The sequence below is a fragment of the Colletotrichum costaricense genome (assembly GCF_030867565.1).
Source record: "Colletotrichum costaricense strain IMI 309622 chromosome Unknown Scaffold_3.1, whole genome shotgun sequence".
Classification (NCBI taxonomy): Eukaryota; Fungi; Ascomycota; class Sordariomycetes; order Glomerellales; family Glomerellaceae; genus Colletotrichum; species Colletotrichum costaricense.
In genome coordinates, this window is record NW_026848232.1 from 28,485 (window position 1) to 56,305 (window position 27,821).

Here is a 27,821-nt window from a genome sequence, read left to right on the forward strand (position 1 = left end):
ACCAGAAGACTTTCGAAAAGAAATCAATTTGGGGGGTATCAATATCATTGAAAGTACACGCGCAACGCAACGACTGCGGCCTACGATAGCCTCTTTTCGGAGAGGATTTCATATGCCAGACCCTTTATGGCCCCTGATCCGGCCATGCCGTACGGCCCCTACTGTGACACCTTCTTCCCCAGTCAACCATCCCGGCACTCGCTCTCCATCTATGATGCCGTTCTCCACAAGCTGCCGTATGCCCGCGAATACATGTGATCCGTGCAATATCAGCTTGACGTTGGGGGCCCAAGTTGACGACTGTGTTCGGGGCCGATCTTCAGCACCTGACTCAGCTCGAGAGCTGTCGTTAGGAAAAGGATCCTCCATGACAATGTCTACTCGCTCGATGCCCAGTCCATCGTCGTTTTTGGCTGTATCGCCGAATCTGGCCTGGGCACATAGACGAGCTCTCTTGTAAAACTTTTCGTCTGTCTCAGCGGCGCCAGCTTTCCGTTTGGAGTCCCTCTTTGCCGCCGAAGCCGAGGTGTCATCCGCTGAATCTTCCGACAAAGGCGGTGTTGGTAAGATGGTGTCAAGCGGTGACTCATTCTTCTTCTTGTCGGCATAGATATCCCAACCGCCACCTGCCGCATTCGTTCGGCCAACGCCTCTGGATTGCAACAGCGCATCGAGGTTCTTGGTTGTAATGTTTGTTGGTTTCAGTGTGTATCGTTCCCGCGGTCGAGAAAGCGCCTTCGGTATTCCTTCGACAACCAGGTTGCGGAAGCTTTTAGATTCGCTTGCTCCCAAAGACCCGACTGTCCGAGATTTGGACAAATAGACGAACGGCGAGGCATCTGGAAAGGCGATGAATAACGTCCGTGAGCTGTCGAGATCCGAGTCGGATTGCGTGAGACCAGTTCCGAGTTGAGTCATGCTCGTGCTGTAAGGAGACTCGACCATGAAGATGCGCAAGACGGAGAGGGTAAGCCCCTCGGGTCGATGAAAATGAAAATGAGCTTTGACGTCGGGCAATACGTGTGACTGAAGGTTTTGGATGAAGGTGGATGGGTGAAACCGGGGAAGGGTTAAAGACGCAGTGTCGACTTCTGGGGCCTGCTCTTCATCATCCACGTATGAAGCCTCTTTGAGAGGCATGATACGATAGGCATTCCATTTCTGCGAGGTGGGGTGGTCTTGAAGGTATTGGGCATCTGCCAGCGCCATTTGGTATAGGGTTAGGCCATGACTCCAATCGCCGTCGGTGATGCGATCAATGATCTCTCGTTTGGACCCTTTCCTGAACTGTAGATCCGCATAGATGATCCGTAGCTCTTCTACCGATGATGCCGGGGGGTAGAGACCGTCATCATTATCCTCTTCGTCTAGTATAGGCGCGCATAGTGGTACATTCTCATCACTGAGCCATTCGAGGACCAGAGACAGCAAGGATGAACGGGATAAGCGTCCAAGAGCTTTTTGAACGGAAGAGTTGGTGGGCGGTAGTCGTACTGTCGACGACAAGCGTCCTGTAGTTGGGATTGAGAATCGTGCCATGGCCGTCAAAACATTGTGCTTGTGAGGGAAAATCTGGCAGTGTTTTGATGTGTCGCGAGTGCACTGTACTGCACTTTCCTTGTACCTTCGCGGGTGGGGAGGGGGGGATACGAAATATCGCGATGCTTGAGCCTCGGAAATGTCGTCAATCACCCCAGTGACTGAGGCTGAAGTATCTTGAGCGGAGATGGGTTCTGTTATTGGTCGTTGAATCGTTGTAGAGCAAAGACGCGTCGCGTATCCGTACCGTCAAAAGCTCACATGCAATTATGGTGCACGGAGCACATGTTGCATACGGGGTCGGAGGGGCTTACCGCGAACAGGGGGACACGGGCCACAACGGAGGGGCACGGAGCAGTGGCTCTGTGGGCGGCAGACGTTAAGGTTGGACAAGGGGAGGAAGGCAGTCCGCAGGGACGCTGACAGGATCGGAATGCTTAGGTAGGCAAGGCGAGACGGCTACGGGTTATGGGTGCCCGATCCGACCATGCGTGCCGGCGGGGCCTAAGGTAGAGAAGAGGCCGGCGGCCAAGGCACCCGTGGTACCCAGCCCGGAGCCTGCAAATGACGGGAGCAAGTTGCTTACAGTGGAGGCGTAAGGGTTGTTGACGGCGACATGGACGGCAGGGTTCACGATGTTCTGGGACCGAGATGTGCCTTACCTAAGGTACGGAGTACGTTGCGTAAGCCTGTAAGGTAAGGTATCACACTTGAGATGGTTGGCATCAAACGTGCAAGCCCAGGGCGTGGGCAGCGAGAAAGACATGGGTAAACGGGCAGATTAGCAGCCAGCCAGCGGGGCTGTGGTCCCTCCCTGGCAGACGGCGGTCCTGGTCTGCGCGGTAAAGTCCCTGAAGCCTGAAGTACATAGTATGTATGTAGAAAGGAATAGGTGCAGGATGCCGCGGCTGAGAGGCACGGTCGGGCCTACTTCCCGAACATGGCCGGTGGCGCTTCCGAGGGTCGGAGGGGTTGGCAGTTGCTTAGAAATTCAGATTTAAGGGTCCTTTCACAAGGACGCACACACTGAAGGATTGCAACAACTAACAAGCGGTGGCACGATGCGATGCCCAGACACGCCAGAGGAAACACGGCAAGGTTGACACCAGAAACCCGCGACCATGCCCAAACGAGACCAGCCGAGTCATGATGGACCCGGGTTCTCATCGTGAGCAACGAATAACGTGGTTGGGGGAAGTCGGGATTTGGGTAATTGGGATTGCTGCTGTCGTGACCGTAGCGCGGGTATTGCATTTACCGCCGGTATTTAGTACCGAAACATTAATAATCTTCCACGAGCGATGCAAGCCACGGCGTCAGTGGACTCATTTGTGCGCACAAAACTTAGAATCTGTGTAATAACGTTTCGTCAGTGGAATGTTTCTGGAACTCAATCCAAGAGAGGCTGCATTGATTGACAGCGTCAGAATTTTCTTCTTTCTGCCAGAGATTGAACAAACCTCCGTACACGGCACAGCGACATGGAATACAAAACCAAAAACACATGTCGATCAACTAAAAATGCGACTTGAAGACGTCAATTGCCAACAGCCCGAAAACGAGGGGCGTCGGAACACTGTCAGGCCAGAGATGCGCAATTGCCGCGGGGCTCTCAGAAGATTGGCTAAGCGATGATTCGTTCGCCAGACATGGGTGAGTGATGACGGGTGGATGTGTGCATCAACAACAGTGGAGTGCGGACTGTGGAGAGGAGCTCAAGATCGAGTGCTCATGCTTCCCGGTCATGGTTCCGGGAGTTGGAAAGGGCGTGCTCGGAAAGAAGGCAGGTTATGAGGATACGGAAATTCGGAATGTCCTATTGCTGTGACTTGGCTGTAATGCCATTCCCGGTTCAATGTAGAAGCTTAGCATATGTTGACTGGGAACCTCGTAGGTGATTGGAGGATGGGACGTCAGATGGGGCACGTCCCCGTTCATGGGCGGGTGGGGGGCTGCACATTGCCCTTGCGGTACCGGGAACCTTCGGACCAAGGCAAAAATAGCGAGGCGCCGGCGGTATTCTGCACATGGGAATGGGTGAGGTGCTAATGATTCCGGTGTGATGTTTTTCCCTCTTGCGTGCGAGACTCAGTGGAAGTGGTGGGAGAGGACGTGGGCGTAGGTAATTAAGCGGCGTCGTGTGTGGGTGGAGGTTCCAGGCTTGGATGGCTAGCATATGCCTGGCCACTCACTCGAGTCTCAGTCCCAAGGAGTCAAGTCTCCCGTCGATGGAACTATCTCCAAGAGGAAGACAAGCGACCAGCCTGCAGCGGTACATAGGTACGCAGCAAGTAACGCAGATGCGTGGGGTGCGGCGTGCCCTCTTGCAGGGAAATGAACAAGGCCGTCGGCCAATGGTCGGAGCCAACCAGCACCGCGGAGCACCCTTGGGGCATTGGGGCCCTTGGGGCCCTTGGGGGGCCCCTCCCTCGGGGGCACTGAAAGTCGCGCTGTCGGGTAAAGAAGTTGACTAATACTATCCACTCGGCCTGTGTCCGCAACCTGCCTCTCCGAACAAAGGCTTCATTCTCGCCCAATTTGACTCCTCTTCCCCCATCCCATCCACTCCTCTCCCTGAACCACCCAGCAGTCCAGCCAGAGACCGAGACGAACCTCGCACTCGACAACCTAGACAGGCAGACGACCGTTCAAGAGAACATCCGACCGACACCTTCGACCTCGACAGACCATCGCCAGGTCTCGTCTTACATCTACCCGATTCGACGCCAAATTTTGCCCCTCCATCGTCGCCGACTTCACTGCCGAGCAAAAGTTGGAATCGATCCCGGTCCACGAACCGCGCGCATTTAATTCAACTACGTTGGGGGCTTTACAACCAACGCGGCCACAACACCAACCCACTTAACGCCATCGCCGCCGTCCTCGACTCGACCTCAGGGACCCAGTCTTTTACAACCACAAAACAAATCGACACCCTCGTCTCGGAGTCGATTTGACGGAGCCCTTTTGCTCTTCTGCCTCTCTGTTCTTTGGTTCCAACACCGCCGGCTTCGTACCCGAGAGCCTTCACCGGCCGAGCGACATGTCGCCTTACACAAGCACTGGAGGCGGGCGCGCGCCCAATGTGTCTCGCTACCTGCGTGACTTGAACACCGTCAAGGAGCCCGGTTCCGCCGAGGAGAACTTCACCTTCGAGGACGATCTCGCCATGTTCACAAACACTCAGTTTTTCGACTTCGAGACTGGCCAGCACACCGACTACCAGGCACCGCCCAAGAAGGCCGAGACCGCTACCGTTGCTGAGCCCCAGGCTCCATCCAGCGCCGTCACCGAAGAATTGACCTCTCCCATTGGCGACTTTGGCAATGTCGACTTTTCTCTGCCAGGTAAGAAGATGCTTTCTTCTTGTTTACTTGGAATTTGGTGTACTTCGTCCTTTTTATTCATGTTGAGCCGTATGGGCTTGTGTGGGATTTGGTATGGATTTTTGGTTGTCCATCAAAAGTTCTGACCCAGTCACATCACATCGTCATTCTCACTCATCATCACCATGCTCATCACTCACACCTGACTTTTTTACTTCAACCATCTGCCACGTTACAGACAGCCATGGGCACAATCACCTTAGTATCGGGCGAATGGGAAACGGACGACGATTCACACCGTTCATACATGAGTCAAGTGGCCCCTCTGAACTTTAACCTCCCAGTTCTCATCAGCGATCAGCTCAACTTTCTCTCAGGGTCGCAGCCAAGCGCATGCGACCGCCTTATCACCAGCCTTTCGAACCTGTCCTTTCTTACCCCACCCTGTTCATGCGCAGTCCATGTTTCATTCGGATGTCTTGATTGGGAGAAGCTGCCTGCTCTTATGCAGGTTGCCGGCGTGCGGTGTTGAGGGAGAGCCGCGACTCCAGATTGGAGCTTACAAATTGCCGGGGGATGGTGCAATATCCCGTGACTTTTCGTCATTCATCCTAGCAGGGATGCTTCGACCATCTGGGCAGCCGCCATCCGACACCGATTAAGCAAGTGCTATGGTTGATGGTCTTGTATCTCCAACATTTAGACTCGTCGATGCGGTTGTTCTTTCGATCAAGCGCTATCCGCCCCGTCTTTCCCCTCATTCCACCGTCTCGACGACGCCACGATGCCAGGAACTGATAACTCCTGCCTTGAATCATCCATCTGACCATGAACAATGACAGGCGAATTCAACTTTCACGATTTCACCAACCCCTACCCTGCCTCGGGCGTCCCGCCCTTCGCCGAAGGCCTGGGTAACCTTCAACCTCTCCAGCCTAACCCGCAACCCACCTACGCACCGCCTCCTGTATCTCAGCAGCACAACCACCACTATGCTGCTCCCACGCCTTCTGCCGCCGAGACCAGAACTCCTGAGTCCTTGAACGGAGTCAGCAGGCCCGGCCACAGCTTCGAGGAGCAGTCTCGCGTTGCCGCAGAGGAGGATAAGCGCAGGAGAAACACCGCCGCCAGCGCCAGGTTCCGCATCAAGAAGAAGCAGCGTGAGCAGGCTCTCGAGAAGAGCGCCAAGGAGATGTCGGACAAGGTCTCGGCTTTGGAGCAGCGTATCAACCTTCTCGAAACCGAGAACCGCTGGCTCAAGAACCTCGTCATGGAGAAGAACGAGGGCAGCGAGGACATTGCTTCTATGCTCAAGGAATTCCAGAACAAGCAAACCAAGACGACCGCGACATCTTCGGACTCTCTCAAGGCTGAGGAGGCAAAGTAGAAATGGGAAAACTTTGTCAATATTCGGAGGAGGCACTATACTCTCTCCGAATGACGCCTGTATGCAATGCGTTTCATGTTCAAGACGTTGGAATTTATTCTGGCACCAAATGGAGTTTGATACCGTGGAGGGATGAAGAGACATACTGTGGGATGGGAGTCGTGATAGGGGGGGTTGGAGGGGAGATGAACGGGCGGTACTATTGAGCGGCTTGTTTTTACTGATTGGCAACATGTGATGAGATTTTTACATGTATGTATACCTGCACGAACTCATGATCTGGGACGTGATAGAGTATATCACAGCAATGAATTATACGGATGGGTTTATCGACCCTAAAGCTATTGACTAAAGTCAACTCTAAATTATTCTTTGTTCAACCAAAACTCCTAAAGCCCTTTCTCCCTCCCCCAGCGTGTGTGCTCAGGATAGAGTCAGGTTAGAAGGTCTCAACATCTCGCAACTCGAAGGCGTGCTCCCGCGGTCCCCATCAGGTAGAGTTCAACCACCCCAAGCCAGCACAGGCATCCCCTGGCCTCACCTGCTCTTATGCCCATGGACGGATCGGGAGAGAAAGAGCCGCTGCTCGGCTCTACGTTCGTGTTCACTGGTGACCCCCGCGCCTCTCCACTTCACCGCCGACATGCCCCATTGACAAGAAAAGAGTAAGAACTGATGGCCAAGTACGCCACAGACTCGCGGGCCCTTGTCTAGGGCCCAGAGTCAGTCTTGAGGAGGTACGTAGCGCCATGTCTCGCCCATGGGAGGTTTAGTAGGTAGGCTGGAACGGGGATCCGAACATTCGCGGCTTGTTACAGGTACGGTGACCCCATCTGTCCCATGGATCGGACTCTAGACTCCAGTCTCCAGAGAACGATGAAAAACTCGGAACCCGCTAATCCATAACGATATGCCCTCTCCGGAATGTGGTGGGCTGGGTTCAGAGAGAGTAAGACGGATCATAAGGCATGGGATAGGACAGAGCGAGGGCTGACGATGGCGAAACGGAAAATCCTGTCTGTCTAGGCCCAAGGGGCGGGCGCGGCGTGGGCGGCCAGGCTCAGAACCAGGTTGGAGGACGAGGACGGCACGGTAGAACAAGACGGGATGCAGACTTTTTGGGTCGAATGGAGACGATTCATTTCTTTGGTGCTGGTAACTGTGCAGTGGTTTTACGCAACCACTCGGCCTTACCATCCGAACCCTCGTCGATACTCTAACGGAGTCAAGGGGGGGGAGTCGGGGGAGAGATGGGGATCCTCTTGCTATTGGGAACTACCATAGCACATCCACTTAATCATACAATATCTTTGACAAACTCTTTCCAGGCCTTCTCACGAGTCTCTCCGAATGAGATGAGTCTCACCGAGAGGTACTTTGTGACAGTCGTGGGTGAAGAGACAGAAAAAAAGGGGGGAGTGTCTCTAAGGTGAGTTTTTTTCTGTCTCTCTTCCCAATCCTCACTTTCCAGCCTCGGCCCCGTTCTTCTCCTTCTCCCCCCTAAGCGTAGCAAGTCGAAGCTGGTTCCTCTTACCCAAGATCCTCAGCGTGTTGCGCCTCTCAATTTCCGTCATCTCGCCCCAGTTGCTGATTCGCGACATGGTGCCGTCCTGGTTGACGACCAGGGGGCCGAGGTGGTCCAGCTTGGTCGAGGCGTCGCCGCCGCTCATGTCCAGCGTGATGGTGTTGCTTCCGCTGCTGCTGCTGACGCCCTTGTTATTGTTGTCTCCTCCTCCCACTCCTCCTCCCGCGGAGTTCCCGCCAACAGCAGAAGACGTCTCGTAGCCCTCGGGCAGCGGCGGCAAAGCCAGGGGTCCATCCCGCCGCTGAGCACCAGCGAGGCCCTGATCGTCGCCCTGGGAGTGAGGCTGGCGCTGGCTAGAATCGGCGCCACTGGTGTTGGGACTGGCCTCCGCGGGGGCGTTTGATGTCGTTTTTTTAGGGGCCGGTGACGTGCTTTCCGTGGGGTGGTGCTCTCGGTGGCTACCGGTACCATCGCCGCCGTTCAGTTTCCTCTCTTCTTCACCCTCACCTTGTCCTGCAGCCGACCACATTGTCGTAGACTGAGGGCCCGATGATGTGCTCATCCTGCTTTTGAACGTCAACCTCCTCGTCGACGTCGTCGCGGTGGCGATGATGGCGGCGGCCAGCGCGGGTGACGGTCCGAATGATTGGCGGGTTGAGAGTCGGAGAGGCGCGTACAGACGTGGGATGTAGCCGAACGGTGGTCTCATTTGGGTAATGTCTTGCGTAAATGGTTTCGTTTCTGGTATGGTAATTGCAGCGAGGGTTTGAGCCTTTGAAAACCGAGGTTGGGGGGCTTTCGAAATTTGGGAGGGTTCGTTGGTGAGTTGTGGTGAGTTTATTGACGATATTCAAAGTGAGAGTGAGGTGGGTCCCCCGCTTGGCGTTGGAGTTGCCAAAAGTATCTGCTAGTAATTTCCAGACCCGGTCGACCTTCTTCCTTCTCTTTTGTCCTGTTTAATCATTCAAACAGTCCAAACCACCAAATTGCATGGTAAAATCGTCTGCCGCTCTATGCATTCTTTTCTCTATCGCTATTACCGTACTAGCTCGTATTAGCTGGCATTTTTCTAAGCCAAATTTTTTTTGGCTTGAAATATGGTGGTAAAGAATGTGAGTGAGAATACATCAGCCGTGTGTTATTCTGTCATACACTTGCGGGCGTACCGGCCTACACATCGTAACTTGGTCACACCCCCCCACGCACACAGACGAATATTGCAATTTGGCTACGTTTAATTGAAAGGAAACATTTTGTCTATGTTTATTACTTTATTTTTCACTGAAGGGGAAGGTGGTACATGAACCTCTTCCGATGGCGTGAGCCATACCACCTCCGTCTAGGGCTTATGGCCCGCCTCTAACAAAGACCTAATTCAGAAAGCCTTCCGTTGGGTATCAGGTATTGGCTTGAGCCATAAACTGCCCTCGTGAGAGGGCCTGGAAACTGATTCTATCCTCCTAAACGCCATTGATGCCCGAAATCACTAACAAAGGAGAGAAAGGCATGCAGCTGGCCATTCTTAGCGACGGCTTTCGCCACTTGTACGACGACGGTCGAGACGTCTGACCACCGCACCGAGAACGACCTTGAGGATATTGTCTGCCGTGAGCACGCCGCGGGTACCGTTCTCCCAGGTAACAGTGTCAACCATATCTCGAAGATCGCCATCGCATCTGCCGACGAGGTCGTCGTCGAGCTCTCGGAGCGCCTCGCGGGCACCAGGCTCATTTCCAACCTGGAAGAATTGCACGCCGACCTGATGCATGGGAGCGTCGAGCTTGTCGAGCTTCTTGGCTGCATAGAGGATGGTGGCCTCGACGTCATCGGAGGGGGCGCCGTCAGTGATGACAATGAGGTTGATGGGCTTGACGCTCTCGATGTCGTTCTTCTTGGTCTCGAGGAGCTGAAGATAAGGCTTGAGGATGGCCAGGAGGCGCTGGCCCGTAGGCGTGCAGCCGCGAGGACGAACCGACGTGAAGATGCCCTCGACCGTATCGGCACGACGAATGCCGTAGTAGCCACCCGCGGCTTTACCCTCACGAGGATTTCCACCTGCCTGGGTCTTGTGGTTGAGGAAGTAGAGGTCAACTCCGTCCTCGTCATGCGATGTGCAGATCGGGGCGATGTTGCGGATTACACCCTGGACCTCAGGCCATGAGCGGCCGGACATGGACCCCGAATCGTCAATAACAAAGATGGTGTCGAATGAGGAAAGGAATGCGTAGGGGTCCTCTGGGGTCGAAACGCTCATCCCGGTGCTTGACATGATGGAACCGGCGTTGGATGGGGCTGGCGAGGGGCTTCTAACAGGTCCGCCATTGCTTCCCAGGTAGCCATTCTCTGATGGAGAAGGTGGTGTTACCGAGTAAGCTGGAGGAGCATGGTCGGGGGCTGAAGGCTTATTAGCGCTTTTGGTCTGAGACGGAGGAGTAACGATGGTGTAGGGGTAAAGACTCACGATGGGCGGGTTTGACTGCAGGGCTTGAAAAGGGGTTGTTGCTGCCGGGTGTCGTCATGTTCGACTGGGATGCCTGCTTGGACTTGCGAGAAGATGATGACTTGCGGCCAAGCTTCTGCTTGAAGGCCCCGAAGATAGACATGCTGATCTCGGGTTTCTCGCTGGCGGAGTAAGGGTTTGTGGAGGAGAAAGAATCGCCGAGGTAAGGCATTGTGAAGGAGGATTGCTGCTGCCGCAGTGAAGTTGATATAAATGTCAAAGTGGGGCTGGAGCCGTCGGGGAAGGCGATGTATGTGGCTGTTCTTTCTCGAAGGAAAGTTTGTGGTAAAACAGAAAGCTCCGAAAGTTTGACTTGATGGGAAATGCTACTCAATCAATAATATGGGCCACAAAGGTGTAATATCAAGTTGTCAGGTGAGTTGATACTGCTCAAGTCTTTGTTGTTGTTGTTACTGTTAATGGTATGGGTTTCAAGGGTATGCTGAGTTACTTCAGACCAGTCATCTTATATTGGTTCTACTCATCGCCTCTTATCAAAGCTCTCAGAGCCTTGACAAAGTAATCTGCCTGGTCATTCTGCCTGAGTCTGAAGTTGAATTATCGCTCTGACTAGTTTGTCTTTGAGAGATTATGATCTTTGAGCCTCCCCGGGGGCATTGCTCGTGACCGCTGAGGGGCTTATTGGGTGAAGTCACAAACGCAGTCTGATTGGCCAGGAGGCTCGCCGCAGCCACATAGGCTTTTTTTGCACCGCCATGCACCGCCTTCTCCTTGGTGCTCAGGCTTGAAGAAAGTGCGCCTGATAGCCAACACGTGGTTCGCCGCTTTGGAAAAATGGAGGAACTGAGTCCCTGGATGCCTCGGATCTGAACAATGCCAAACATGAAGCGTCATAATTTGTCCACCCGGGTTTCTGGGATCGCATCGTGGCTTGGCGGGGAAAGAGAAGACAACGAATCACGTGATCATATTGACTGTTTTCGGCCGGCCTGCATCTTCGGCCGTCTTCCGTCTCTCCCAGGGGCCGCGACGAACGGGGTCAAGGTGACGCTAAGGTCTCGGTACACGGGACCCAGCGAACTATGTACTCGCCGTCGCCGGTTTCGTGAGTCTCTGTCACTGCTGTTCTCGATTCTCGAGGTAATGAATGCTAGGGTTATGCTCTCCCCCAGATGCGTCATGGCTGATTGTCCATGCGTCCATATGAGGTGGCTCAATCTGTTGGTCGTAGGTAACCAAATGATTCTGCTGGTTGGCTTCTTCAGATATTTCCTTTGCTCTCTGGCCTAGAAAACCTATCAAATTCGATGATCGGGTGCGCCGGCCCACGACGACAACACAAACGCCCTGAATGTCCCGGCAAGTCACGTTCGGGACCCGCCCTAGATTGCCAGGCTTATCTTACATGGTTGGGCCGAGCGTTCAGCAACGCAGAAAGCTGTGCAATATCCACTTTGTGTGCCGTTGATGACTTGATACTCACGATAAATCGAGATATCCTGCCCCTTGCTAGACTCTGGAGAAGGTCTGGCGAGGGCCGATTCCCCCCCAGAAGTTAGGCCCTCGCGGCCCTCAATCCGGGACGGGAGACGGCTACCTGCAGTGATTGGGCACGAATCGCATTCGCAACTGGGTACGGGGCAGGCCGTGATGCGGAGATCCGCTTTGGAGCAGGACACTGACTCTAGACACCGCTTTTTTTACGTACTGTCGTGGTACCAACCCGAATCGTTGACGTTGGCGAGGGAGAACGAGGGGCAGAGGAGGGGCAACTTTCGGGCACAGAAACGCGCTGGCGTTGCGTTTCTCGATAAGAAGTGCCCTTGCGAAACATTGTAATGTCGTCTGCGCTGCGTTCTTTCTCATCACCGAACCTGCCCCTAATGACAGATCGACGATTCAGGACTCGTTTGGTTCTGGCCTGAAGACGGCACAAGCGGCACGGATTCGGCGCGGACTAGACTGAGACTGGCTCTGGCTGTAGACCCAAACACTGTTTGCTGTTACTATCCTTTCAGGACCTGTTTTTGACCCCCGTCGCCCTGCGAGACTCGGTAACCATCCGCTCAACTTCGTCAAGTGACAGTCCCACGTTCATCTTCAAGAAGGAAGAAATCGGTTCCCCGGCCTATCAGCGTCGCTATCGCATTCTGAAATCTCCACACCTGGAAGAGCCTGCATAGGAGCTGCATTCTTGACCTGCAGGGATTCCCAAGCCAACGTCAGGACCCAAGTGCCGGTGAAGAGAAGCCTTCCAGCTCATAGCTTCCCCGTATAAGACGTTTTTTGTGCCCCTCGCTGCCTCACCTTGAAAAGGTGAACAGCCCTTTCTGCCCCCTTTTGTTTTTAGCTTCACCCTTCCCGCACCTGCACTCTTCCCTCCTCACCTTCCCCAGATTTTGCTCCAGCCAGGTGATATCGGAGAAACCTCTTTCACCGACCATTAAACTCTTTCCCCCCTTTCAATTGCAGCTCCCAGTACGCAGCTGCTAACATCTCCTACCGTCACTTCCACAACAAAGCCCACACACATTCGTCAGCTGCGTGCAACAAGGCAATATGTTCAGCAATCGCAAGTTCTCCATCAACCGGCACACCGGTGTGCCCAAGCCAAGACGCTTCAGTGTCGGCGAGGTTGGAGGCAATGGTAAGAACGAAAACCTCCCTTTCCTCATTTCTATACAAATTCCATTCAGTCGTCCAAGCAGTACCTATCTGCTCGACTTGTCGTGGCTTCAACCAAGTTATACAGATACGCACAAAGGATGGGAGAAAAGCTTGTTGTCGAGCTCTGGTGTTGAGTGCGGGGTAGGAGCTGAGCAGAGTTGCCCCTCGTTCTCCACACAACTCCAACTCAAGCTCGATGTCATTCTTGGCTTTCTGATCGGCGCCATTGGCCATGATAACTTCACCTCAAGAAAAAACTAATGCTGACATATTCCATCAGAGGTCCAGTCAAAGACTCACAGACAGTTCCGTAATGCCCACGAAGGCCACCAGCCCCACGCCGGTCTCGATGCTAGCCGTGCCTCCACCGGTGTCGTTTGGTGTACTGAGCGTGCCTCCGAGTACGGTTTTCTCGAGGAGCCCGATGCTTGGGCCAACTTGGGCCAGGGTGCCCCCGAAGTTGAGGATGATATTGCTGGCTGCTTTCCCCGTCCCACCACTATCGATATCTCCATGGCTGGTCGCGAGTATGGCCCTACAGCCGGTATCAGAGAACTCCGCGAGGCTGTTGCCAACCTCTACAACGTAATGCACCGCGAGGGCAAGGATAGCAAGTACACTTGGGAGAACGTCGCAATCGTCCCTGGTGGTCGCGCCGGTCTGATTCGTATCGCTGCCGTTCTCGGGAACTCTTACCTCTCTTTCTTCTTGCCCGATTACACGGCGTACAACGAGATGCTGTCTCTCTTCAAGAACGTATGTCTCTATTTCTGAGTTTGAAGCATGAAAGAATGTACAGCATCTGACACTGAGTATTTAGTTCTCCGCCATCCCTGTCCCTCTCGCCGAGGAGGACGGCTACCACATCCACCCTGACCGCATCGCTGAGGAGATCTCCCGTGGTTCTTCTGTCATTCTGACCTCGAACCCCCGCAACCCCACCGGCCGTGTCGTTGCCAACCCCGAGTTGGCCGAGATCCAGGATATTTGCCGTGGCCGCGCCACCTTCGTCAGCGACGAGTTCTACTCCGGCTACAACTATACGAGCAACTGTGACGGCAGTACCATCTCTGCTGCTGAGAACGTCGAGGACGTCGATGAGGACGATGTTCTCATTATCGACGGCTTGACCAAGCGCTTCAGACTGCCCGGCTGGCGTGTTGCGTGGATCCTTGGTCCCAAGGGTATGTGATTGATATCTATAAATTTAATGAACCACTTGCTAACATGGCTTGCAGAATACATCAAGGCGTGAGTTTTTCCTCCACATGTGTACCTAATGGTGGCCATGAGATTGGAACGGTGGACCGAGACACTGACACAACTTTAGCATTGGCTCTTGCGGCAGCTACCTTGACGGTGGTGCCAACCACCCCTTCCAGGAGGCGGCAATCCCCATGCTTGACCCTACTCTCGTCAAGACGGAGATGATCTCCTTGCAAAAGCACTTCCGCGTAAGTCGATTGAGCGAGCGGCTTCGAGTTTGAAATTTCCTAATAAAGTGAGTAGGACAAGCGTGACTACGTCGTTCGCAGACTCCGCGAAATGGGATTCATCATTAAATACGTCCCCGACTCCACTTTCTACCTGTAAGTTGCTGTCGTTGAAAGAGACAAGGTCAAGCGCTAAGACTGACATCCACCAGCTGGCTCAACCTTGAGGGTCTTCCTGAGGCCATTGCCGACGGTCTCAACTTCTTCCAGGCCTGTCTTGAGGAGAAGGTCATCGTCGTGCCTGGTATCTTCTTCGACCTGAACCCCTCCAGACGCCGTGATCTCTTCGACAGCCCTTGCCACCACTTCGTCCGTTTCTCCTACGGCCCCAAGATGGAGACCCTGAAGAAGGGATGCGACGGTATTGAGCGTGTCGTTAACAAGTTCCGCAAGTCGTCTGACTAGACGTTATAGAGTGGTTCCTAGGATAGAGGATTGGATGGAGTTGGAAACGGACGACTCATGACGGATGAAGATTGAATACCCTAGTCTTCATTGCTTGAACGTATACACGAAGACGGCACAGTTGATGCCGAACAGACCAATACGCCAGTAGAGCGTGTTACAATGAATGAATTATCGCAACATACAAAAATTTGTCTCAGATTGCTAGTGATTTGATAGCTGGGGTGAAAACCAAATCTCCATGTCGCTTACTTTGAAATGCAGCATTGTAGTGCGATAAACCTACTACGGCAGCGATAGTCACAATGTTGAAGCTCTGCATAGTTCACTCACGCAGAGAGAGGCCTTACTCACTTTTACCTTGTCACCATCATTTCGAGAACCAAGGTTTTTACAAGACTTTTACGATTTTTTTTTGGTACTTTTCTATCGCCAATTTTCTCTGAGCCAATCCAGTCCCTCGGCCGCAACACATCTTTCCTCGAAATTTAGCTAGAAAACTTCAGTGACCAGTGTAGCTAGCCAAGGGAATCCCCCCTGGAAACAAAAAGCAAAGAAAGAAAAAAGCAAATGATTTTTTTGGTGATTTTGTTGATTTTTGTCGCAACTGCCAATCCCGAACCCAATTTCTGCGTATCCATTCCCAATTTTCCGAGATGTTCCAAAGGTCTCTCGCAAGTTGGTTCCAATGGAGCTGAAGGAGTCGGGGGCGCATGTCCAAATACTCCAACATGTTCAGAGGGAGAAGAAGTCCAAGTTGTGAATTCCCAAAGATCATTAAGGCTTTTTGTCATCTTCTTTGGTCTCATGGACCGCGTTCAGTGCTGTACTGGTGACGGTGGCACTGTTCTCTTCGTGTTGAGAACCTTGCCTGATGGTGGTACTGCTTTCTCAGTATCGGTGAGAGCCTTGCTGATAATAGTGATGGTGACGATGATGGCTCTGTATGAAAGCTCTCGAAAGGCAACTTTGGCGGAGTTGAGAGTACCGCTCTTGTTTGGTCTTTTCATGATTGCTGTCGGAGAGCTTTAGGAAGAAACCGGGAGAAAGCAGAATCGCAAACGTGTCGTGAGTCGTAAGTCGTACAGCAGCTTCCTCGTTATATAGAGAAAGCTTCATTGGTGAAGAAAGCACGCAGAGTGAAATGCAGCGAAGTTGGTCTGGCGTAAAGCCACCGACTACTTCATGCAGATGACGTGAGCGCTGGTGATTGAGGCAACTGAGATGGAAGTACCCGTATCATTGCGGACGGTGATGACGGGGGTAACCACAAGCTGCACGCGCCAATGCTCAGCCTGGAGAAGCTGCGGACCAATGTTGGGCGCGATTCCAACCATGGTTCCAGTGTTGAAGCGCGCTCCCGTATCGGGAAAGCGGAACTCGAAAGTCCATCGCGAGGTAAACATCTTCGCCGAGATGGACCATGCCTTCTCGCACATCTGGCAAAGCGCCTCGTCGGCCCTCTCGAGGTCGGGACCGCCTTCAGACTCGGGCAGCAAGAGCGGCGAGAGCATCTCGCGGAGCTCAGCCTGGAAGTACTCGATCCGGTGGTTGCGGTAGGCGTCGTAGCGCTCATGGTTGATGCAAGAGTTAACCAGGGACGCAACTCGATCAATACACAGCTGAAGAGCACCACCTTGACCCGCTGTTTAAGTTAGTCATATTCTTGCATTGAGAGACGTGTCAGATACAACTTACCAGGGAGATTGTTCATCTCGTGGCGAATCTCACGCAGCTGGCGATCAGCATCAACAGAGAAACCCTCCCAGGCCTCGAAAGTGAAGATCCGATTGATAAGAAGATCGATCATGGTACGAGAGATGAGACAAGCACGGCTCATGGGGTCGTTCATGTGCTGACGAATGTAAGACCACGCCTGCTGCTCGCTGAAGGGAGCATAGAGCTTCATCATGTAACGAAGGATGGCAACATCGTTGGAGCGCGACAGAATGCTAAGGTCAACGTTCGAGGCAAACTGGAGCACCTAGCCCCGCGCGAGACCCCAAACGCCCTCAAGAGCACGAGCATAGCGCTCATTGTCGCCGCCTTCATCCTCACTGAAGCCGTTGCCGGGAGCCAATGGACTGGTGACTGCATGGCTGGGGCCATGGCCACCCTGGCCAAAGGGACCGGGACTGAAAGCTCCTTGCTGACGGATGTTAGCCGTATGGTGGCTGTTGCCGGACGAGTTGGGGCCGTGGCTACGAGTGCGCTGTGGAACCATCGAGTAGTCGTTGCTGTAGCCCATGTGGCTCGAGCCCATGCCGTACTGGGAACCATGGGAGATTTGACGTCCCGAAGGAACCAGAGGAGGCGGGCGAGGAAAGCCACCACCGGGTCCTTCAAAGTTGCCGTAATGACCAGCGGAGCGAGTAGTCGGGCTGCGGAAAGGAGTGCTGCCTCCGTTGAAGTTGTGGCGAGAACCAGCATTGGATCCTGAGCCGTAGCTCATGTTGTAGGACGTATCATTGTGGAAGCCACTGTTGTCTGCGTTGCCATACATGCCCGGGTGGAACTCAGGAGCATTGGGACGGAACGAGCCGCGGTGGCTCATGGCAGTGCCAGGGCGGGACGGCATGTTGAACCGGCCTCGATGGTTACTGGGTCCCTCAAAGCCATTGGGCTGCTGATATCCGCCGCTGAAACCGTTCTGAATGTCTCGAGTTTGCGAGTAAGAACCGGTATATTGAGTAGGGGTGCCGCTAGACGCGCGCGTCCAACCCGCGGAAGATATGGTGCGGTTGTCACCAGACCGACGGCCAGGGCCATACATGCCCGGGAAAGAAGTGGAAGGGGCATTATGAGCAGGTGGAAAGCCCGGAATGTTCTGCTGGTGGTAGAACGGCTGCAGAGCATTGTCCAAGGTGGGGATCATCTCATGTGATTCCGAACCAGGGGCACGACGTGCATCCTGAGACTGCTGAAGCCGCTTAGCCGACTGAGGGTGGTTCTCCTTCTCAAGCGCGGCGATGCTCTCTGTACTGAGGATGGCAATGGCCTTGGAAGAGTTCTCACGCTCTCCGTGCATCCAGCGGGAGCTAGGGCGGTCCATGAAGTCCTTGAGAGTCTGTTGTGGTGCCATTAGCAATTTCCCATAAACGAGAATCATAGAAACGAACCTGAAGCAACTCGGCAACGATCTGCTCTCTGTCTCCATTCTCTTCATCATTGCGAGGATCGAGGCGGGCCAAGAACTCGAGAACCGTGTTCTTGTGGTTCTCCTGCTCCACGTGGTAGCGCGCAAGACGATCCTCCAACTCCTCGTACTTGCGATGAATCTCAGCAACATCGCGCTTGAGCTGCTCACGTTCCTCGGAAATGATGCTAGCCTCCAGTTTATTGGAACAAAGAACCTTGTCATTGTACTCGAGATCGATTTTGATATCTGCGACCTCATTGACAGCCTGGCGAAGAATGTCGTTAACCTTTTGCGAGTACACCTGGAGGCCATCGCAAAGGTCGTTGGCAATGTTGGCCGGAATGCCAGGAGTGCGGCGGATCGCCTGCTGAGTGGTCATAATTCCGGCTTGAACTTGCCGAGCGGGAATCCAAGCGGGCTTTCATCTCAAAGTCAGCAATTTGGTCCGGAGCAACAAACAAAAGCCAAAACAGTGAGAACCAAAGAAGAAAGGCGAAGATGGAAACTGGGAGATGAGAAGCCTGGCTCAAGGTGAAGGAAGGCTCCAATCGAGGCACAATGTGACTTACATGGTCTCTGGCCAGCTCGGAGCGGCGACTCTCCCGGAGAGGGCCAGCCAAAGGTCCGTCAATATGACAGTGAGTAGCCATCTTCGCGATAATCTTGTTCGTCTTTGTGAGTTCAGAAGTTGGCTTGAGCTTTGTTTTGTCCTCGAGGGGGGCAGGATGCTGTTGAATTCGTCGAGTGTCGTTATTCAAGGAACCCGGGGTATGATGACCGGGAGTCTTGGCGCTGGGGGTACCTTCGAAGTCACGAATAGATGTAGAAGACGGCAGCGGGCCAGATCGATGTCCAAGGGTGTTTGGCTGTACTGCAGAACGCCCAGTTGGAGTTGCCAATGCCGTTCTCTCAGAGGGAAATGATGCCTTTCCTGTTGAGAAGTGCGGCGGATGCTGACTGATAGTACGACTTGGTTTCTGGTTGTTTTCCTGATCCTGACTCTTGGTGGAAGTGAGGTTTGTCGGCTGAAACTTCGGTGGCTGAGGCAACTGGTAACTCTTGTGGTTGAGCTGCGAGTTTTGGTTAGAAAGATCGGCCGCAAAGACATCAGAAGGTGATCCAGCATTGCGGACGGTGCTGTCAGAAGACGAGCTAGGAGTCGTCCGGAATGGCTCGCGTGTCGCAGCGAACTGGGGCGAATGCTCGGCGAGACAAACGCCTCCGCGCCCAGCCCGAGAGCGAGCGCTACCTGAGTCGGCCATCTTGACCACGCGAGACGGATTGAATTGGGAAGTGTGGGCGTGTAGGATGTAGTATGAAACGAAAGGTAGTGTGGAAGTATGTGGAAATACTCGAGGAATATTTCTGGACTGGTGATGGGAGGGTGAAGAGGCTGGGTGATGCAGAAGCGCCGGAAGTCTTGAAGGTGGGAAGTAGAAGTAATGGAAGGTTTGTAGGTGATACAACAAAGAAGGGTGAAAAAAAAGTTGATATCTTCCGAGAAGGCAGGTGCAGCCCACACAAGTCCCTTAAGGAGGCGCACCCGGGAAATCTTCAGGAGAATACGCACAGAAATGGGCAAGGTGAAGTGGAAGGTGAGCTCGGTGAGATCACTGGATCTATGCACCGTGTCAAACACCCACCCGCCAACCCATTTGGGTTGGTCTGTAAGTGAGCTAAAACCATTTGACACTGGAAGATTGGGGGAGGGAATGAGGCTATACGAATGAGTGAACAATGTGCAGATCCTACCCCTCGACACTTGTCTTCGTGGCCCCAGAGGGGAGAGGATATTGGCTCCCTCGGTCACCACAGCGACTCGAGCCACACAGCCTTGCTATGTGACTTTCGTCGCAGTAAGAAAGAAGGAGAGCAAACAAAACAGGCGCGGGAAGAAGACGAGTATCAGTGGTTGATGAGAAATGCTACATACCGAGATAGCAAAATTAACAAACTCGACGGTATCGTCAGATGTTGAAGCAGGTGCGTGCCCTTTTTCTGGAGTATCGTTGAAGCTATGGAGCCAGTGATCTGCAAAGAATTGAGCAAGTCAAGCAAACTTGTCGACTCGTTCGGGCTGTATGTTGTTTCTCTCGTAAGCTGGATCTCGAGAGGGAAGAGAGAAGTGAAAGCTTACCAAAGGGGTCGATGAAGGACAATAATCTTGTTCCAGCGCTGTCACAGTGATCTCAGGGAGAAGCCTTGGTGTCCAGAGGCAAGCTCAAAATCTGTTGAGAGGCGCAAGAGCTGTGTCGTCGTCTTCTGGAGCTCCTTGAAGAGCCAGCGATATTGTCGGGCCGAAAAGCCTGGGAATAGTTGGTCAGTGAACCGCGAAAGGGAAGAAATGTGATGAGAAGACGATGGAGAACTCGATGGGAGTAGAAGTGACAGCCCTTACCTTGTTGACGTTACTCTGTTGCTGTCTGTTGAGAGTGAAGGCTAAATTCGACCAAGCAGGCGTCCAGACGGAACCTTTTGGAGCCGCAAGCTGGATGTGTGGATTTGAACGGAAGGAATTTCGAGAGTGTTTTCGTGATGGAATTCGAGGAGTAAGGTTGAGAGAAATATGGCGAGATAAGTATGGGTGAGAGTAGAGATGGATGGGCGTAGATGAATTGGAAGGAAGAAGTTTGGGGAAAAGGATGGTGAGGTGGGCAAAGCAAGAGAAGAAGAGAGGGAAGAAAAGTCTTCAGGTAACCTCAGAAAGGCGAGAGCACGGGAGGAAGAGACTTTGTTCATGCCCTCTGGAGCGTGAGGAGACTACGGGGATGAAGTTATTTCAGGCCTATTCAAGAGGGCGAGAGCTTACGAGACGAACCTTGACTAGTTCTGAAAAGGGCGAGAGTATAGGATGAACTGAATTCATGTACCACCAGGAGGGGGAGGGAGACAAGTGGGATGACACTCTACCATATGTCCCCAAAGAGCGAGAGCTCAGGGGCAAGATATCCAACATGTCTTCAGAAAGGCGAGAGCCGAGGGGAAGAGATTTCATAAAGCCTTAAAAGGGCGAGAGCACGGGGGCCAGTTGGTTTTCCTTCTCAACATGATATTCTTACCGGAAGAGGCGGGAGGAAGTTGTTAGCTCTCGCTGTTTTCAGGGGTTGGTGTATGTTCGTCAGCAGGCAGATTTCAATGAGAAGACAGTTGATGAGAGCAGCTCAGCTCAAGTTATGAAGCATGAATGTGGAAAGACGAGAGGGCTGTTCAAATACTGCCAAATGACCTTGTGTAATCTAAGGCTTCTAGATGTTCTAACGGAGACGCCTTGTGATGATTGATTTCATGTGAAGTCGTCGGTTTAAATGCTAAAGAACGATGAGATGTGCGACGAGACAACAATGCCACTTCAGACAGAAAGAAACTCACAGGACTACTGGTACCAATGATAAGATTCTGTTTGGCTTTGGAAGGCAGTGAGAGTGAATCAAGAGTAATAAGGAAAGTATTCCTTATCACAAGCAATAAGATGGGGGATACTGTTATAATAGCGAGTGTTCTCACACTTCCTAGAATCCAGTCAAGGCAGATGGCCTCGGTAGAGGGGGCATCTTGCAAAGCACAATGATGGGTACATGACCTGGCGATCTTTCACGCGTAAATGAAGCAGAAGCAGCCTGTTTAGCTGTGGTTGATAATTGTGACATTGGTATGATTGCTTAATGTCCGATGAAAGCCCTTACATGTCTGGTGATCAAGGAGAAAGTGAAGAACAAAAGAGGAGAAAAAGGTAAGAACAAGTAGACTTTTGCAAGAGCCAGGCTGCTCATGCCCATGGGCTTGAGCAAAGAAGGTAGCTGCCATAGGACCGCTAGATGATAAAGAAGAGAAAAGAGCCCAAGATCTTGAGCAGCATGTGGCCAGAAGCCAAAAAGCTGGGAAATTGGGACCCTTCTAATCGCACTCAGGAGCACTACTCGTTCGAGCACAAACTGGTCTGGCAGGACCAGAGGTCGTTGTGGAGGACCAGGCTAATATGTAGGATGAGATAGATAGGCCGAAAGAAGATATAGTCCCAGAGAACTCGATGGGGCCCACCACTGAGCCGCCGTGGTGAACAGTGACCGTGTACGCTCTCGCTCACGGAGTTATGAACATAGTTGCCAGTTATATAGCCTCACAGCCAGCCCAATGGCCAGTTTGAATAACTTTAAAAATTAACGTGTCCGGGGGGCAAGTGAGACGACAACGATGAGGCCACCTGCGACTAGTCATCGCGCCAGTTCATCAAAGATCAAGCAGCATTTGCTAAGAACAATTTTAGTACCTAATGTGGTGCATAAACTACAGCTTCCTTTGTTCCTTACCCAGACGCCGTTTCGGCAACCTGTTATTCGCTCCGCATGTAATGGAGGACTTGGAAGGGAACAACCTAAGGTACAAATATCAGCCAGAAAAAAGTGGCGATCGAAATGTGTAATCAAAGCTTTTTCTGCAGAGAATCAGTGCGATGCCAACCTGCTCTCCAGTGATGTTGGGGTAGGTAGGCCTTGGTGTCTGATGTGACAAAGACTTGGCAGGACGCGAACGGCGGCCTCAGGCGACTCAACGGTGCAAGTCTCGCGGTCGTCTGGGCTCGATCTAATCAGCGAGGTTTGGAGGACGATAGCATCAGCCTAGCAATCTTGTGAGCGAAGGTAGAGTGACGTGATATGTTAGATCTTACTTTAGGGGGGTCCTAGACGAGTAGTTCCGGGGCCATGGATTAGCTTTCAGATCGCTCGTGTGCGAGAGAACAAACTGCTGTAGACGGCATCTACAACAGGTGACGCGTCGATCATCCTGCCTCCAAAGTAACGACCGTTGAGGCCTCTGATGGCGTTCTCGCCACCTTGGACCTTGTCGAACTTGAGGTAAATGTCGCCCTTGGAGTTCGGATCGACGGAGATGTGTACGACGCGGCCGTATTTGGTTTCTGCTTCCTGTCGAACGTCATCCTCCAGTTCCTTGACCCATTCTTCTCCCTCTTCCCTAAAAGATTGTTAGCATTGTATAAAAAGAGGGTGGGAGAAAATGGGCAACGTACTCTTCAGGGTCAAACATGTTGTGCAGGACGACGCATCGGCTGGCCATGTTCACGTTGACCGGCAGAGGCTTGGTCTCGGTCTTGGGCTTCAACACCTGTCGCTCATCTACTCCGTTGGAAGCATCATCAGTCCTGGCAAGTTTTCTCATCAGGGCATCACGGCTGTAGTTGTTAAAGTTGACACCGGCGACATCTGTGTCATCAAGGGCGCTGGCACCGCCAGACTTTTCGCTGTCTCTTCCACCCGCGCGATCGAATGCCGATGTCTGGGGGCCTCGGCCACCCGCACCAGAGAATGCAGAGCCTTGGAACTGTGGGTTTTGGCCAGGAAATCTCTGCAAGATGTTGGCAGTGCTCTCAGGGGTAAACTTATCGTTTCCGAGGCCGACGCGAATCGGGCGACCAGCGAGATCAAAGCCGTTCATCTTTTCAAGGGCCTCCCTGGCTTGGCTGGCTTCGCGGTATCTACAAACTATTAGTCAGTATTGCCCTTGAGATTCAGTAGAAGAGGACCGGAACGTACTGCACGAATCCATAGCCTCGGCTGCGTCCATTGTCGTCCTTCTGGAGTTGGACAAACTCAAGTTCGCCGAAAGGCTCAAAGACAGCCTGTAAATCCTGCTCGGTGACGTTGAAGTGAATGTTGCCCACGTAGAGGCGATGGAAGGGGATCGAGTTCGGGTGGGCGTTGGTGGTCTCGGAGTTGCGGACCTGTCGGTTCTTCTCGGCCTCTGTGAGCTGGACGATGATAGGGATACCTAACAATTTCTGTCCGGTAAGTTGAAGCGCTTGAGTGACTGAATCCTCGTTTTTGAATTCAACATAACCGACTCTGTACATGTGGTTAGCAACTCTTCAGCTAAAGCCAGGTTGGTTGAACTTCAACTTACCCCTTGGATCTTTGGCTAATGCGATCTTTGACAATCTGAGCCTCATTGACGGGGCCGACCTTCTCGAAGAATGCCTTTAGGTCGCGGGTGCGAAGACGGGCGGCGAGCTGCTGGACAAAGACAGTGCGGCGATCGCGTTCATCTTCAGTAAGTTGTGGTGTTGCCTCACGCTTGGAAGTTTCCTGACGATCGTCGTCCCTAGCCCGGCGATGGTCCCCAGAGTAGCGATCTGAGCGATCGCGGCGTTCGCGATAGTCATCGCGTGATGAGCGGTAAGAGCGGTGGGGTGACCGAGATCGCGAGCGGGCTCGTCCGCCTCTATAGTAATCACCATCTCCTCTGTGACGACGTGAGCGACGGCGATCATCATCGCGGCTTTTGCTTCTCCGCCTACTCTTGTGGCTACCAGCGTCGCTCCGAGGGGTTGATGTCTTGATGTCGTCCGGGGTTCCACGTCGGCTGCGTGTCGTGCTACGGTCGCGGCGGTCGCGGTCGCGGCGCTCATGGTCTCGACGACGACTATCATAGTCCCTGTCACGGCTTCCATCGCGGCCGCGATCGCGCTCCTTACGTTCGGAACGGTCGCCATTGGTGCGTTCTTCGACGTCGTGTGTCTTCGTCTCGGTAGAGCTTTTTGCGGTGGCGTCAAGCAACGCCTCGACGTCTAGGCCCGACATCTTGCGCTGATTTCAGTGCGAAAGAGACGAGGAAGGGAGAGTCGACGCTGTTCTTTCGCTTCTGCTGTCTATGATTTTTCGAGATGGCAGGTTTTATCGCGGTGTGGGTGTAGAGGGGAAGAGCGAGGTGATTCGTGGGATGGAGAGGTTGGCGCAGTCACACGAAAGCGTCCGACAGAAATCTTGGGCCAGGCGAGACAGTGAATCGGGCTAGGGACAGCCCAAGCGCTGAACAGGACCTGCTAGGTAGCCAAGCGAATCTGGAAGGTGGCCACTGGCAGTAGCAATCAGAAAGAGCGTGTCTTACGTAACAACAGTGCTGACTCATACGGGCAAGTTCCGCGTATCAGGTAGCATCGTACCTTCCCACGCTACCTAACCTTGAGGTATGCTCTACAACTAAGAAATACCGATGAACCATACGTCCATCTGAGCCATGAGGAATAGACCTTCCTCATCCCGAGGAAATCATGCTAACACGTGACTATTGGTCGCATACCTTTTCCCAAACTCGAAGCTAAGGATGGAGCATTGCAAAATGTCAAACTGACTTCAACCTGGAGGCCCGACCAGACCCCCTCTACGATTGCCCGTGAACACGTTTGCTGCAACGGTTCGCCGTTCAGATGCGCCCATGGCGTCCGGAAAGCTACTCCATTTGTTTCTCCATCAAGCTATGATCCTCGCCATGAGCAATCATCAAACCCATTACCTTTTACAGTCATGATTGGGCGGGAAACGAACGTGCTGTCTAGTCATTTTATGGCATAATCTCGGTGTGTGGTATCATTCAAAATACTCTGTACTAAACCAGCCTGTCATGAGAACATGACGGCTCTTCCCGGCCGCATCATAGCTGGCCGGGGCGCTGTAATACGCAAGGCTCATTCAAGCCATCTCCTCAGAACGCCCATGAAATGACCCCCATTACAGCGTTAAAGTAAAGCCCTAAAAGCGTATATACATTGTGGGACACGTAAGGGTGAAATTGAGCAAACTTGCTCTGTTCGGTATTAGGAATAGGCCCCAGAAGTCGTCATCATGACATTGTGTATGTTGCGGTCGTGTGCGGTGGTCGGGTGGAATTAGTTGGCCTTCACAATGGGAGGAAGTTCGGTGCCAAAGATGCTGTCCCAGAACCGGCTGGTGACTCCGAAGCCGAGCTCGTAGTCGAGGAAGTGGTGCTGAAGGTGGTATTTCTTGAGCTCCTTGTACCACAGAGGGAGGTTCTGGTGATGCAGGAAGTAGTGCGTCAAGTCGTAGCAAATGTAACCGAAAATGCCTCCGCAGTAGACGGCCGTGGCAGCGTGCCAGCTGTAAGAGAATACCCAGTGCGCGAGCTTGTAGAACGGCGTGGCGAGAACAACGAACAAGGTGGGAGGCATGACCAGGCGATACTTGTCCATGGGCAGGTAGTGGTGGATGCCATGGAGGAGGAAGTGCGCAGTGATGCCAACACGGTTGTCAGGAAGCCACCTAATCCAACGTATTAGTCCAATGGCCTCTCACGTTAGATCAAGTTGCAAGAAAACTTACTTGTCGAGATGGAACAAGAATCGGTGCAGGACGTATTCGATCAAGCTCCAGAGGAAAAATCCAAAGCCCCAGTAGCAGACCTCCTGGAAGGTGCTGTCCATGCCTTCTCTAGCCAGATAGGTGCCGTAGGCGACGGGCGGAAGCCATGCAAGCGGGACAACCCACCAAGGTGTCTTTGACAGAGGCTCCAAAAAGTTGCCAAACAGAGGCGCAGATTCGCCGCCCTTGTAGTGGCGAGGACGGTGGACTTGATCAAGGTAGAATTCCTTGCTAAAGCCGCCGAACCAAATCTGAGGGAACAACGGGCGGCTCAAGTCGAGGAACTTATGCTTCTTATAGTCGCTTGTGTAATCCGTCTCCTTGCTCAGATCCTCCTCGCTGGCCATACCGGTTCGGGGGTGGACCCAACGTTCACCGTCCCAAAGCTCGCCGTGCTCGTTCATCTGGACGCCCTCGGCTTCGTCAGTCTTCTCGACGGTGCCGTTCGCCTTGCCGTTTCCATTCGCATGTCCATTCGATTTGCCATTTACTGCGCCATTGACCTTGCGAAGGCCGTCGACGGCCTTCTGGTTAATGACAAAGCCAACCAGGGAGTCATCCAAAACCTCATATGCGGCCTCGGAGTGAGGGTGAGAGGTTGGGTCCTTTAGAATGGCGTCGATGTCCTTGCCAGCGTAGTCGTAGACGAGATCGGCTCCACCGGGATGGTCTTGGGCGAAGTCGGTCACATCGTATACGTTGGAACCGATGGTAACATAGCAAGACTTCTTGGAGTTGTGAGCCTCGACCTCGGCGCGAGTGAAGGTAGGGAGAGTTCGCGCCGGCATATTGGTGGTTGCTTGACGATTGATTCGCGGCGATACGTAAACGGCAGAGAAGGGACTTTCGGAAGTACTACTGTTGTCGCTGAGGGTTCCTAGTGCCCGGGTCCAAGGTGGACGAAATAGGAGTCGAAAGACAACGAAGGGAGTGGACGAGTAGAAAAAATCGCAGCAGAAGTCGCAGTCGCAGGCCCTAGCGAAGGAGAGGGAAAGGTGCAGGTTGGAGGAAGAAGTGGCACGGAGGGAAGAAGTATTAAGATGGAGTACGGTGTATGGTTGGGCGACTAAAGCAGGCGGTCTAAGGTGAGGTGGGAAACCGAAAAGGAGCCAAAAGCCGGGAGGGCCGGGAGGGCGAAGTTGAAAGGCCGGGGCGATGTGACTTGAGGCTCGGTGGGCACAGGGTGGTGAGAGAACGGAGACGGGTCGAAGAATTAATTTAGGGGGGGATGTTTGATTTGGGGATCGGGGGACGTGAGGTGAACGTGGAGGCATGCGTGGGTGGCAGGGCCAAGGAGAAGCTCTCTACGCGACTAGCAATCTCTCACCCTTCTCTAGGCCAGAAAAAAAAATACGGCCTGGTGGCGTTACTTTGGCACAGAACGGGACCTGGCGGAAGCTTGGACAGCCGATTCGTGGTTCCACCTGTTGACCACTTTCGCCCGGCTCTTCAGGGTTTACACTGTGTGAGTGTCTTTCTCTGTCTGTTTAGGTGGGCAAATGGATACAAAAGTTACAGACCCCGAAATTGCACCTTTTTTACCTCAGCTCAGCAACAGTCGAACACCTCCAGAACGGGCAATGAGTGACGGGGTTGACAATGCCAGACTGTACATAGTGTATGGACACAGACAGTACCCAGGAAGCCAAAGGTGTGGGTGATGAGGGAGTCAGGACGCGGGACTGACGGGGAGGTGTGGGAACCGCTGTTG

General features: G+C 53.1%; 14 protein-coding genes across 14 annotated transcripts; 3 read left to right on the forward strand and 11 right to left on the reverse strand.

Moving 5' to 3' along the window:
• Nucleotides 1-108: 108 nt before the first annotated feature.
• CCOS01_02807 (uncharacterized protein) lies at nt 109-1,539 on the reverse strand (the record flags this gene model as incomplete). The annotated part of the gene is made up of 1 exon (XM_060450994.1): nt 109-1,539. The coding sequence occupies one exon, from the start codon at nt 1,537-1,539 to the stop codon at nt 109-111; it is 1,431 nt and encodes a 476-aa protein (XP_060317259.1).
• A 725-nt stretch (nt 1,540-2,264) lies between these two features.
• Nucleotides 2,265-2,408, reverse strand: CCOS01_02808 (uncharacterized protein; the record flags this gene model as incomplete). The annotated part of the gene is made up of 1 exon (XM_060450995.1): nt 2,265-2,408. The coding sequence occupies one exon, from the start codon at nt 2,406-2,408 to the stop codon at nt 2,265-2,267; it is 144 nt and encodes a 47-aa protein (XP_060317260.1).
• A 983-nt stretch (nt 2,409-3,391) lies between these two features.
• CCOS01_02809 (uncharacterized protein) lies at nt 3,392-3,715 on the reverse strand (the record flags this gene model as incomplete). Its single annotated transcript, XM_060450996.1, has 1 exon — nt 3,392-3,715. One exon carries the CDS (start codon nt 3,713-3,715, stop codon nt 3,392-3,394), a length of 324 nt encoding a protein of 107 aa, XP_060317261.1.
• Nucleotides 3,716-4,582: 867 nt separating this feature from the next.
• On the forward strand, nt 4,583-6,252 carry CCOS01_02810 (basic region leucine zipper; the record flags this gene model as incomplete). Its single annotated transcript, XM_060450997.1, has 2 exons — nt 4,583-4,886; nt 5,708-6,252. 2 exons carry the CDS (start codon nt 4,583-4,585, stop codon nt 6,250-6,252), a joined length of 849 nt encoding a protein of 282 aa, XP_060317262.1.
• Nucleotides 6,253-6,701: 449 nt separating this feature from the next.
• CCOS01_02811 (uncharacterized protein) lies at nt 6,702-6,809 on the reverse strand (the record flags this gene model as incomplete). The annotated part of the gene is made up of 1 exon (XM_060450998.1): nt 6,702-6,809. The coding sequence occupies one exon, from the start codon at nt 6,807-6,809 to the stop codon at nt 6,702-6,704; it is 108 nt and encodes a 35-aa protein (XP_060317263.1).
• A 903-nt stretch (nt 6,810-7,712) lies between these two features.
• On the reverse strand, nt 7,713-8,486 carry CCOS01_02812 (uncharacterized protein; the record flags this gene model as incomplete). Its single annotated transcript, XM_060450999.1, has 1 exon — nt 7,713-8,486. The coding sequence occupies one exon, from the start codon at nt 8,484-8,486 to the stop codon at nt 7,713-7,715; it is 774 nt and encodes a 257-aa protein (XP_060317264.1).
• Nucleotides 8,487-9,299: 813 nt separating this feature from the next.
• CCOS01_02813 (uncharacterized protein) lies at nt 9,300-10,449 on the reverse strand (the record flags this gene model as incomplete). Its single annotated transcript, XM_060451000.1, has 2 exons — nt 9,300-10,171; nt 10,239-10,449. 2 exons carry the CDS (start codon nt 10,447-10,449, stop codon nt 9,300-9,302), a joined length of 1,083 nt encoding a protein of 360 aa, XP_060317265.1.
• A 905-nt stretch (nt 10,450-11,354) lies between these two features.
• On the reverse strand, nt 11,355-12,501 carry CCOS01_02814 (uncharacterized protein; the record flags this gene model as incomplete). Its single annotated transcript, XM_060451001.1, has 4 exons — nt 11,355-11,524; nt 11,722-11,835; nt 11,947-12,060; nt 12,402-12,501. The coding sequence occupies 4 exons, from the start codon at nt 12,499-12,501 to the stop codon at nt 11,355-11,357; spliced, it is 498 nt and encodes a 165-aa protein (XP_060317266.1).
• Nucleotides 12,502-12,797: 296 nt separating this feature from the next.
• CCOS01_02815 (aminotransferase class I and II) lies at nt 12,798-14,803 on the forward strand (the record flags this gene model as incomplete). Its single annotated transcript, XM_060451002.1, has 6 exons — nt 12,798-12,885; nt 13,186-13,661; nt 13,726-14,093; nt 14,236-14,359; nt 14,415-14,494; nt 14,551-14,803. 6 exons carry the CDS (start codon nt 12,798-12,800, stop codon nt 14,801-14,803), a joined length of 1,389 nt encoding a protein of 462 aa, XP_060317267.1.
• A 570-nt stretch (nt 14,804-15,373) lies between these two features.
• CCOS01_02816 (uncharacterized protein) lies at nt 15,374-15,835 on the forward strand (the record flags this gene model as incomplete). The annotated part of the gene is made up of 1 exon (XM_060451003.1): nt 15,374-15,835. One exon carries the CDS (start codon nt 15,374-15,376, stop codon nt 15,833-15,835), a length of 462 nt encoding a protein of 153 aa, XP_060317268.1.
• A 146-nt stretch (nt 15,836-15,981) lies between these two features.
• On the reverse strand, nt 15,982-16,715 carry CCOS01_02817 (uncharacterized protein; the record flags this gene model as incomplete). Its single annotated transcript, XM_060451004.1, has 2 exons — nt 15,982-16,448; nt 16,502-16,715. The coding sequence occupies 2 exons, from the start codon at nt 16,713-16,715 to the stop codon at nt 15,982-15,984; spliced, it is 681 nt and encodes a 226-aa protein (XP_060317269.1).
• A 72-nt stretch (nt 16,716-16,787) lies between these two features.
• CCOS01_02818 (uncharacterized protein) lies at nt 16,788-19,204 on the reverse strand (the record flags this gene model as incomplete). The annotated part of the gene is made up of 3 exons (XM_060451005.1): nt 16,788-17,870; nt 17,923-18,360; nt 18,512-19,204. The coding sequence occupies 3 exons, from the start codon at nt 19,202-19,204 to the stop codon at nt 16,788-16,790; spliced, it is 2,214 nt and encodes a 737-aa protein (XP_060317270.1).
• A 3,450-nt stretch (nt 19,205-22,654) lies between these two features.
• Nucleotides 22,655-24,535, reverse strand: CCOS01_02819 (CC1-like family splicing factor; the record flags this gene model as incomplete). Its single annotated transcript, XM_060451006.1, has 4 exons — nt 22,655-22,913; nt 22,969-23,433; nt 23,492-23,800; nt 23,859-24,535. The coding sequence occupies 4 exons, from the start codon at nt 24,533-24,535 to the stop codon at nt 22,655-22,657; spliced, it is 1,710 nt and encodes a 569-aa protein (XP_060317271.1).
• Nucleotides 24,536-25,620: 1,085 nt separating this feature from the next.
• Nucleotides 25,621-26,898, reverse strand: CCOS01_02820 (cytochrome b5-like Heme/Steroid binding domain-containing protein; the record flags this gene model as incomplete). The annotated part of the gene is made up of 2 exons (XM_060451007.1): nt 25,621-26,011; nt 26,072-26,898. The coding sequence occupies 2 exons, from the start codon at nt 26,896-26,898 to the stop codon at nt 25,621-25,623; spliced, it is 1,218 nt and encodes a 405-aa protein (XP_060317272.1).
• Between the last annotated feature and the right edge of the window lie 923 nt (nt 26,899-27,821).